General features: G+C 36.7%; 1 protein-coding gene across 2 annotated transcripts in view; it reads right to left on the bottom strand.

Annotated features, from left to right (window-relative positions):
- Positions 1-8,112, bottom strand: part of RTKN2 (rhotekin 2) — a 63,856-nt gene extending 55,744 nt beyond the window's left edge. Inside the window, exons 1-2 of one of the 2 annotated variants that reach the window (XM_011370227.2) lie at positions 7,810-7,869; positions 2,104-2,300 (exon numbers count right to left, since the gene is read on the bottom strand). In XM_011370227.2, the coding sequence (XP_011368529.1) occupies positions 2,104-2,300; positions 7,810-7,869 (257 nt within the window). Of the gene's footprint in view, positions 1-2,103; positions 2,301-7,809 lie in introns of both variants that reach the window. The other variant, XM_011370228.2, reaches the window with a different exon arrangement.
- Between the last annotated feature and the right edge of the window lie 2,155 nt (positions 8,113-10,267).

Consider the following 10,267-nt stretch of genomic DNA (forward strand, 5'->3'; position numbering starts at 1 on the left):
CTGTATACAACGCATGTCTTAGGGCATTAGGGTTTAACTCTTTCCTGGAACCGTTTTAAAAAGGCTGTAAAGTGAAATAAGATTATTTGCTTAGTTTAATAAATTCATAATTAATTGAGAAATAACTGAAATTGTTGTTTCTATGTTGTTTCTCAGAATGGTTGTTTTTATATAAAGAGCACCTTGAATGAAGATCTACTAAACTCAAAACTCATGCACTAGTTTGATATCCTCAATTCCCTCAAGTTACTTTATCGCTTCTATGTCTGCCTATCTAAATATTTTCCCTAAAATATTGATTTTTTCATTGCTTTTTCAAATAATTGATTATTTCAATGATTTTGTCTCATCATCCTTTTCATTACTCCACTACCAGATAATCTTACCAAACACCCATTTTATCATATCTTTTTGCTGAAAATACAATGATAAAGGATAAACAATGAAATAGTAAGTGTAATGCCCTATAACTCACCAGGGCACCTTGGGGTAGTACAAAATACAAGGGCTTCTTTTTTGTGGGTGAGGGGTACTCAGGCTTTTAAGTCTTCTGGTTTCACATCCTACCCATACAGTCTCTGTGTGCCCTTTGAAACAATAATCTACTAAAATCTGGGGAGAAGAAACATATATCCTCATGAGTAAAATAACCCCAAACCATGCCACAATTATAAATTTCTCATGCTTTAACTTAAAAACTCATGTTATATAAGAAGACAAGCCACATTTATTCTATGGCTTTGCATATCTCCTGACACATAACCCTGTACTCTCAGTGATACTTGTGACCTAGTTTGAGAAGCATTGACTTAAACCAATGTAAGTCCATCTGAAAAAGATTTTCCTAGGTTATAGTACTGAAATAATTTCACTTTATAATGCCAGGGATAGACGATAATAAAAATTATTATTAGACAATTATATAAAAGGTATTACAATAAGTGTTTTAGGTATAATCTTAATTTTCAAAACACAAATATTATCATGCCAACTTTAATGAAGGAAATGAGACCCAAAGAGATTAAACAGCCATCCCAAAGAAATAGTTAACAAATATTAGCTACTTTGTACACTAGGCTTTATTATATCACAATCTCATAAATATTTTATTTTTACAGAAATATTTCTCTGACCTGTGTTTTTACCTTACTTTTCAAGAATTTAATGGCACTGTAAATAGCCCAAAGGCCACTATCATCTAAAAAGAAACTTTTTACTAGTGCTAGAGCTTTAAGACTGATCAACAATGGGTGATATAAGACTATTTATATTAAAAAAGAAACTAACATCTAGCCACTAAATTGAGTCAATTCTTAAGTCCAAATAAGACTCAGCACTGTAAATAGGGTAGGATGTAAATTTCACACAGAAATCCTAGACCTGATCCAAAGGGGCAGCATAGAGCAACAGAGAGAACAAGAAACAGAAGTTACTTAGCAAATCCTAAGTAACTTCACTTTTTCAACTCACCCTGACTACATTGTGAATTGTACACAAACCTGGGTATATTTTTGCATATGCAGGCATAAAAAAAGATAGTACACCAGCTTAGGTTACTAGCTAGCTAGCATCTGTCATTAGCTAGTTATGTGTCCTTGAGTAAGTCACTTGCCTAAGACTTATGAAGATGTGCTAGCTGATTTTTAAGGATTTTTAAGTTCCCTTTCATTCAGAAGATTTTCTACCTTTTTTAATTTTGTTGTCCACTCATTTCAATTCATATACCTGTTTCCATTACTCTCAGCTAGTACCTTCTTTATTAGCATACTTTTAAACAACTAGCTTTTTCTTTAATTTAGATTTCTTTATACTCAACTCTCAATCTTGGTCCTTCTTAAAATATTCTGTCAGTTCTTGCTTTTTAATCACTTAATTTATAATCTGAAAGTACTAAACACAATAAAACTGCCCAGTGAAAACTGCTACCTTTAATAGTAAAGTTTACTCTGAGCTCTACTCTCAAAATGTTTGTTATCAGAGGCTACTACAGTATATTTTTAAAAGCTTTGGTGATCTGACATTTGACCTTAAGGTTAAATTATATTATATTTTTAATTCAAATATTTAAGTCCATTAAAGCCATAAGTAAACTATGCCACTGACCATCTTCCAGGTTGATTTGCAATCTGCTCTTCTAATTTCTGTAGCTCTGATGTGTAAGCCATTATTCGAGCATTGCACACCATGAGATTCTTTACTGCATGTAAAATCTGGTCCTTCTGAGTGCTCAGAGAAAGGAGTTTCCATATTCCTTGTCGCATTCGAATTTCTAAATCTATTTTTTCTCGAATGCTGTAGTCCTTAAAAAAGAAAGAAAAGCATTTTTAAAAGATAGCAAAAATCCAAAATTGTAACATTTCTTACTAGATATCATTATAATTTTGTACCATATTGAGAAAATAACAAAGTTTTAATGTATAATAGTATAAAAATATAGCTACTTTTAAAAAGCTCTTTGCAAAACCTTAATTTCTTGCTTTATTAAGAAATCTTTATCATCTCTTGGATAAACGGAACAGAAACAAAGATGAGAAACATTACATATTCTTACCATAACTGTACAAGGTTGAATAGCGTCTCCCAAATATTCCTGTCCTCCCAGAACCTCAGAATATGACCTTATTTGGCTACAGGGTTTTGCAGATGTAATTAGTTAAGATGAGATCGTATTGAATTAGTGTGGGCCCTAAACCCAGTGACTGGTGCTCTTAGAGAAGTGCCAAGTGAAGACACAGAGAGACACAGAGAGAACTCCATGTGACAATGAAGGCAGAGAGTGAAGTCATGAGACTATAAGCCAAGGAACACCAAGGTTTCCCAGCATCCACCAGAAGCTGGAAAAGGCAAAGAAGGAGTTTTCCCTAGGGCCTTCAGTAGGAGTATGGCCCTGTGGATACCTTGATTTCAGACATCTGGCCTCCAGAACTATGAGAGAATAAATTTCTGTTATGTTAAACTACCCAGTTCTGGTAATTTGCTATGATAGCCTCAGGAAATCAATACAGTAACCAATAATAACTAATGTGAACAATATAGTACATATACATCTTATCTAAGTTGTATTGTGGGATGGCAAGATGTAGTTGATGACACTTAATTGACCAAGGAAAAACTTTCTCAAATAGCACATGCTGAATAAAGAAACTAAAGTTTAGCATCAGAGAGGTAACAAGCTACTTGTCATAGTAAGCAATGTAAATAAAATATCGGAAGCAACAGAGTAAAAGCACTGTGTTTAGAAAATGTCAGAAGTTTTAGCTACCTGGAACAGAGATATAGAATATAGTTTGGGATATATTTTGGTTTTAAGAGTCACCATGAAACTATTAAATCATTTTAGTTCTAAAAGTCTTTTATTCCATACAATGATTTTATTTGTAGTGGCCTGACTCTATATACTAGTTTCAGATGTAACATTAAAATTCTGTAAACTGAAATGTATTATTTTGATTTAATTTACAGTGGCTTTTTAAAAATTATAAATCAGATACTTTATTATACCACAAACAAGTCTAATGCTCTGGTCTGTCCATTTTTTAAATGAAGTGACCATTCTGGCTTCTGTGGTAAAAAAAAAAAAAAAAAAAAATCAACATTATAATCTACCTTTTAATTAGATCAAAACCTATGTTAAAAAATGTGAATAGAATCTAATAGCAAAAGTTCCAGATAGTAAAAAGACAATCTTTTCAAAAAGAAAAGCTGAAAGTTAAAAGAGCAATGGTCTGTGAAGATTACCCAAAAAGATGATTTAACTGGACTATCCAAATCAATTGAATATACTAGTCACATGCAGAAAACAGATCTGTTTAGTTACCTTCTGAATTACATCATGTAATCACCACACAAAAATCTTCTCTTGTATCATAATTCAAAACCAGTATATTATATAAATGTGCTCATTTGCTTGTTTTCCTTCGTTATACATGACTGAACTTCAACAACTCTATTTCATCTTTTCATGACTTGTCAGCCTCAAAGTAAATTCTTCTTTAATGTTAATAATTAATTAAAAGGATTATCTATGTGACCCATATGTCTATAGAAATAAACTCTGGCAGGCTGGTTAGTATTGGAGAGTGCATATAGAGAGCAACTGGAAGCTGGGATGAATAGCTTTACCCCACAACTCAAATATAAACAAATACCATCTGCTGTCATTAAATTCAATTTTGCTTTTTAAACACTACAGTGAGGCAGCCAGTTGAACTAGCACAGTAGGCTGCACATTAGGATTACCTCAGGCAGAGAGGAAGGGCCTTATAAAAGTATCTAAGCTTATGACCTACCCCAAAACAATTAGGATCTCTGGAGGTGGAGCCTGAGCATTTCTCAAGTTCCTCTGGTGGTTTAATACACAGCCAGAGTAGAGAATGACTGCTGTACTTGAAATTCCACAGCACTCTGGAAAGTTGCAACAACTTTAAAGAACCAGTAGATGGCCACAGCCACATTAAAGAATGAGTTTGGGCTTCCAGGGTTTCCATCTTGTAAATGAAAACTGTCTTCTCTTCATCATTTATTGATAAAAGACTTTATAAATTTATAGAGGTTTGGGAAATAGTGGAGAAAAAAATGTAAAGTCGGGGTTTAAAAAAACAAACCTATTTTTAAGATTAGATATTCATTAAGGAAATGAGACATCTAGCAAATACTAACATTAGAATTTTATCCTTTAGAGCAGGGGTCAGCAAATCATACCTTGGGTGGTGCCTATTTTTTTTTAGTAAAGTTGTACTGGAACACAGTCACACCCATTTGTATTGTCTGTGGCTTTCAAGCTACAATAGCAGAGTTGAGTAATTTCAAAGGACCGTCTGGCCCTCAAAGCTAAAAATAGTCACTACCTGTCCTTTTACAGAAATAATTTGTTGATCCCTAACCCAGCCAGTTTAGCACATTGTACTCTATGATTCTACCTCCCTTGTTCTATGGTGACTCGATGTGGACCTGGGAAGGCTCTTGTATTAACCAGTTTTTGTATTCTCCATGCATCTCCTTTCAGTACATGTGTATACTTTACATGCAGAGAAAAACCTCTCTGATTGAGCCATACTACTCTAGCCAAGAAAGACTTTATAGAGTCAAAAGACTTGTCATTAGTTAATAAGAGGTGAAACGTGTGCTTGCAGTAGGAGTTGATGTCTAGTGTTATTCGCAATGAAAATAATGATCAAGTAATGAGGGCACCCATTGAGCATTCAATGGTGATGGTTACTGACCTCAAAGAGGAAGAATTAGGAGCTAAAACCTGCACTGCTGCTGCCTCAACCATAATGGCAGAGTCCCTACAGATTAGGACCCATCATAGAAGCATGTTTCCCTGTATCTATCCCTCTTAGAAGTGTTTGAATGCAAATCTCCAGGAAGAGAATGGGAGTTCTTTAGTTCTTCAATTTTCTGGATAAGGGCTTGCTGACAATCAAGTCAAACAGAAGCCTATGGCGCTGTCCTGATTTTCTAGGTATTTAAAGTCAGGCTAGGCTAAAAAGGGCTAAAAATGAAACAGAGAGATAACTTAAAAGTGAAAATCTGGATCATGGAGAAAACAGAAACATACTAGGATTTAGGAGCTAAAATGACACAAAGGAAGTACAAAGAAAATGGCTTTAGTGTTGGAATTAAGCACTAACAAAAAAACAAAAAAAAAATGGAGTTGGGCTGCTTGTAAGACAACTGTACTAATCCAGATAGAAACTATTATCCACCTAATGGACATAGTTAAACCATGTTAACTAAGAGACCAAAATAAAAAAGATTGTAGAAGAGTATATACAGCACACATTCCTCTAAAAGAATTATGTGTATTTTAAGAATTGTTTATGTACAGAATAAAATCTGGAAATTGTTAACAGTATTAATTCTTGGGAATGGAACTGGAGAAAAAATTCTTAATTCATGTTTCTCTATATGATCACTTTCCTGCAATGAGATTGTATTACTTCTCAAATTTTATTTTTATTAAGATTTCAAAAGCTTAAACATTTGTAAGACAAGGTAGGTGGCTGTTCCAACTGCTCAAATAAGACAAAAGATAGTCATCTCTCAAGCACGTTCTGAGTATGAGGGACTGTGCTAAGTACTTAAAAGAGGTTCTAAAGTCAAACAACTGTCTTGAATAGGCATTTTACCCATTCTATAACTATGGAAACTGACATTTAGAAAAGATAGGTAACTTATTCAAGGTTGCACAACAAGCAGACTTGGATTTGACCTTAACCTGACTCCAAAGCCAATAAATATTCTATGCTGTGTATAGTCAGAGATCAAGCCAAGGATTGAGTAGAGGTGTTTCACTAGTATATGACCACCTCGAAATCTTTGGTCCTATCCCTATTAGATGGCAAATTCATTAAGGAAAGTACACTAAAGGGAAGTGTACATCAAGGGAAGTACACTAAATAAAAATTCAGTGTTAAGTCAAGTATAAAATTCCTGTTAGGTTGAAACCTATTATTATTTTGCAATTTTTCTCCAAGATATAAAGAGAAGAAATTCCACAACTCAATTATTTTAATTTCTTGCTGTCTAAGCAATCCTTAAGTATTGTACCTTACCACATGTAAAAACCAGCTCTTACATATAAGTATTTTTCATTGAATGTAGCTAAACTTCTTTCATGACCTTATCATCTTGTCTAGAATATTACTGCTCCACACAGCTCAAAAAATATACTTGAATGGCTACACCAACACCTATATAATAAGTGCAAGAACCTCAACAAATCGTCAATTCATTAGAACTCAAGATTTTATCAAGACAAAGTACATAAAAGGATAGAGCAGAAAAGCACTTTACATCAAAATGTTTGAAATATTTGAACATGCTGGCATACAACAGCATAAATTACTGACAAAGGAACTAGGCTTCTTTGCCTGATTGTTAATGTTTTGCTTTATTTTTCCCAGTACTATTGAAGACTTCCTAACAATTTTATATCTCCAGAGGTTTTTAAGGTTTGTAGAAAAGATAACAGGTTTCTAAGCAAAGACAGTAAGTTAGACTATACAAAAAAGCTAACATTCTACCAATTTCGTCCAACACAACTGGCAATTTCATAGGTTTAGCGTACTTAAGAAGCAGGTAAAAGGAAATTAAAATGGAAGTGAAGATCCAGCTTAAAGACATCAGAATTTTCTTTTAAGATACTAAAGTTATGGTTTAGAGTGGAAAGGATAACATTTTAATAACTGATTTTGCTAAGAAATAATGTTGGTCTATATTAAGTAGAAAGGTTCCTAACACATTTTATATGACTAAATAGAAAACAGCAAAAACTTCTATCCAACTAAAACAGAATCCACTATCAAACCAACTTTTTCTAAAGCTCAGAAGTTGCAGTTTGCTTCTCCACCCCGCCCCCACAAGTTCGTGTTGTGCGTAGACATCGCAGTAATTGTGCTTTCCATCAAATCTAGTAAAATAAGCGAACTTGTCCTCTGTTGGACTCGGGTGGGCTTCTCAAAAATCCTGGAGCTCCCATCTCCCTTGCGTTCCGACACCTGCAAAAATGATAAGTGCCCAAACGTTGGGCAAGGGGTGCAGGCAGCGGACAGGTGCGCCCGGAAACGCGCCGCGGGACTCGGGCATCGCTTCCCCATTCCAAGCCTGTTTCCGCCCTAAGAAATCAGGGGTAGGGGTTGCGAAGATTTCCAAGCGCCATCGTACTATACCCTCAAAAGTGCAGACCCCTAGTCCTTTCCTTTGTTTCTGGCCACGGCTGAATACGAGAGGTGAAGTGGGGGCTTTCCTGACGACAAGACAAAACCGCGGCGTCCAGACTTGAAGCCCGGACCTCTTCTCACTCACCTGCTGGGCGGGAAGCCCCGCCAGGCAGAGTTCGCGACCCCTCAGGGTCTGCACCTCCATCTTCAGCGCCGCAGCGGGGACCACCACCACTCCACCGAAGATAAGATTTGAAAAGCCCGCCCCTGGCTGGAGCCGCGGAGGACGCCAACCGTCCGGCCGTACCAAGTCCGTCCGCAGGGGGAGGGGACAGGGGCTTCACCAGCGCGCACACGCGCAGTGAGCCGCTCCGCGCCCCTCGCCTCCCGCGCCGGAAATTTGCCGAGACCCGGGTTCTGCGTGCGGGCAGGCATGTGCCTGCGGGCGGGCGGACTTAAAGCCCTGGTTGGGGTGTGGGCGTGCCTGGGATAAGAGGGGCGGGGCTGTAGGGAAAGTGTGCCACTGAGCGCACCTGACCCAGCTCAGGGTTTAGGCTGGTGGTTTTCGAAGCACGTCCTTTGCACTTGGGAGCCTTCTGCCTGCATCCCACCGACGGCTTTCCAAAGCACTTGGGGGCGGGCTGACCCAAGAGTGCAGTCGCTGGGCTACTACACAGTGCCGCCAGGAGCCTATGGTCTCGCTCCCAAAGGCCCAAATGACACTGCTCTCAGCGCTCACTATCTCAAACAGCACAGAATTGTCACCCAGGGTCACTCAGATCATGGCCTTATTGATCAGGCTGATATACCATGTCAGGCATTTCACAATGTCTGCTCTCTTGTCCCCGTTTCTTCATAATTACAGATCTCCCTTGCCCAAGTAGTCTGCTCTTTCTTGCAGACCTCTTTCTTTCCCACCAACATCCAAGGTGACAGCAGAATGAGGTATTTTCCCAGAGCCCTATTTCTTACTGTCCCTAAAGACCACTACAAAGAGTTCTGTTATTAATCGTAATGGGAAAATACAGAATCTTTAAAAATCAAAATTGTAGTGCCAAATATTTTAGGCCCTTATAAGGTCCTTAAAATCCATTGTCCCTGACCTATCCTGACTTCCTTCTGAAGAGGCAACAGGACATCTCTTCCGCTTCTAACATTTTTTATCCTGAAGGAAGAATCTACCCTCAATAAATAGGGTGACCATATTTTTTATTTGCCTGAGACAGTCCCTGTTTAGATATGTTATCTCAATTTCTCACCCATCTTGTACTTGTCCCATAATGGATATTAAATTATATGGCCATTTTACCACAAGGCCCTTTAAAAAGTACATTATTTGAAGATACACTTCTAAAACTGTAAGTGCCTTCCTCCCGAATGGGCAATTTGCCTCTTTGAGGCCCTTCAGGTGATACTAGAAGCTGCCCAGGTAATAGCGACCCTCCCCTTACATTAAGAATGTACAGGTTATTAGAATTAACCCATATTCTTAACACACAACTATAAAATAGGTAAAGCTCAAAATTACCAACACAGAGTTCATTTCATTCTCTCTAAACACAAATCTGAATTCCAGAGTCGTTAGGTACCCTTCACCTAGTACCCACCTCTCTCTTATGCTTACCACTTTGTGACATAATTATCCCCTATTTATAGGTGAGTTACACGAGGCTAGTATAGATCCTGACTCATAAAAGAAGTACACACAGGGAGCTCATCATCAGACATATATTACTTTTCATATAACACAGCTCTCACTTCAAAATACTTAATGAAACCATCATTTTATGGAAACAAGCAAACTGACTAATTTTAAATTTGACACTGATGTAGGAATATTTGATGAGTAAATACTAGGTATGTAACTACAGATGCATTTATTTATAATACTCAATGACAGAGATCCAGGAAAGGTCATATTTAGTAATTATCTGTAGAATAGACAGCTGCTATTAAAAACCTTTCTCTTTGGAGAAGAAGATATAATTTGGTCCTATCTCCTTATTATTCATCAAAGGATGTGCCCAGGAAGTGCTTAAGATATAATTATTTTGTGGTGATTAAAATACTCAGAGTAGGAATACTGTTTCCTTATTTATCTCCAAGTCCTTTCTTGTTACTGCTAGTTTCATCAAACAGTTTTCTCTGGTGTGTATAATGTACATAAAAATAGAATAATCCATGGAAACTACCAAACGATTAGATTTCACATGCAGTAGTTTGATTAACTTGAGAATGAATGAATGAAACAACTCCCAGAAAGTAAAAAGTACAGTACTTCCTTTTACCATTTCAAATGTTTGAGAGATAACATTTGGGCATCTCTCATTTAAGAGACAACACCCCACACTCCTTGGGCTCCAACAGTAGGTGGGTGCCCACCCAACTGCTCAGGCGCAGGAGCCTCTCCTGGAAGTTGAGTGATATGATAGAATTACTCTCCTACTAATAATACTTCCCATTATAAGTTCTACATTTAATGCTAATTATATTTATTATATTATAATGATAATTATATTTATATAATTATATAGGTGCTAGTTATATTTAATATAACAAATAGATAATATTTAATAATTAACTAAATAGAAAATTGGCATTTA

The sequence above is a fragment of the Pteropus vampyrus genome, unplaced genomic scaffold, assembly GCF_000151845.1.
Source record: "Pteropus vampyrus isolate Shadow unplaced genomic scaffold, Pvam_2.0 Scaffold165, whole genome shotgun sequence".
NCBI classification, from domain to species: Eukaryota; Metazoa; Chordata; class Mammalia; order Chiroptera; family Pteropodidae; genus Pteropus; species Pteropus vampyrus.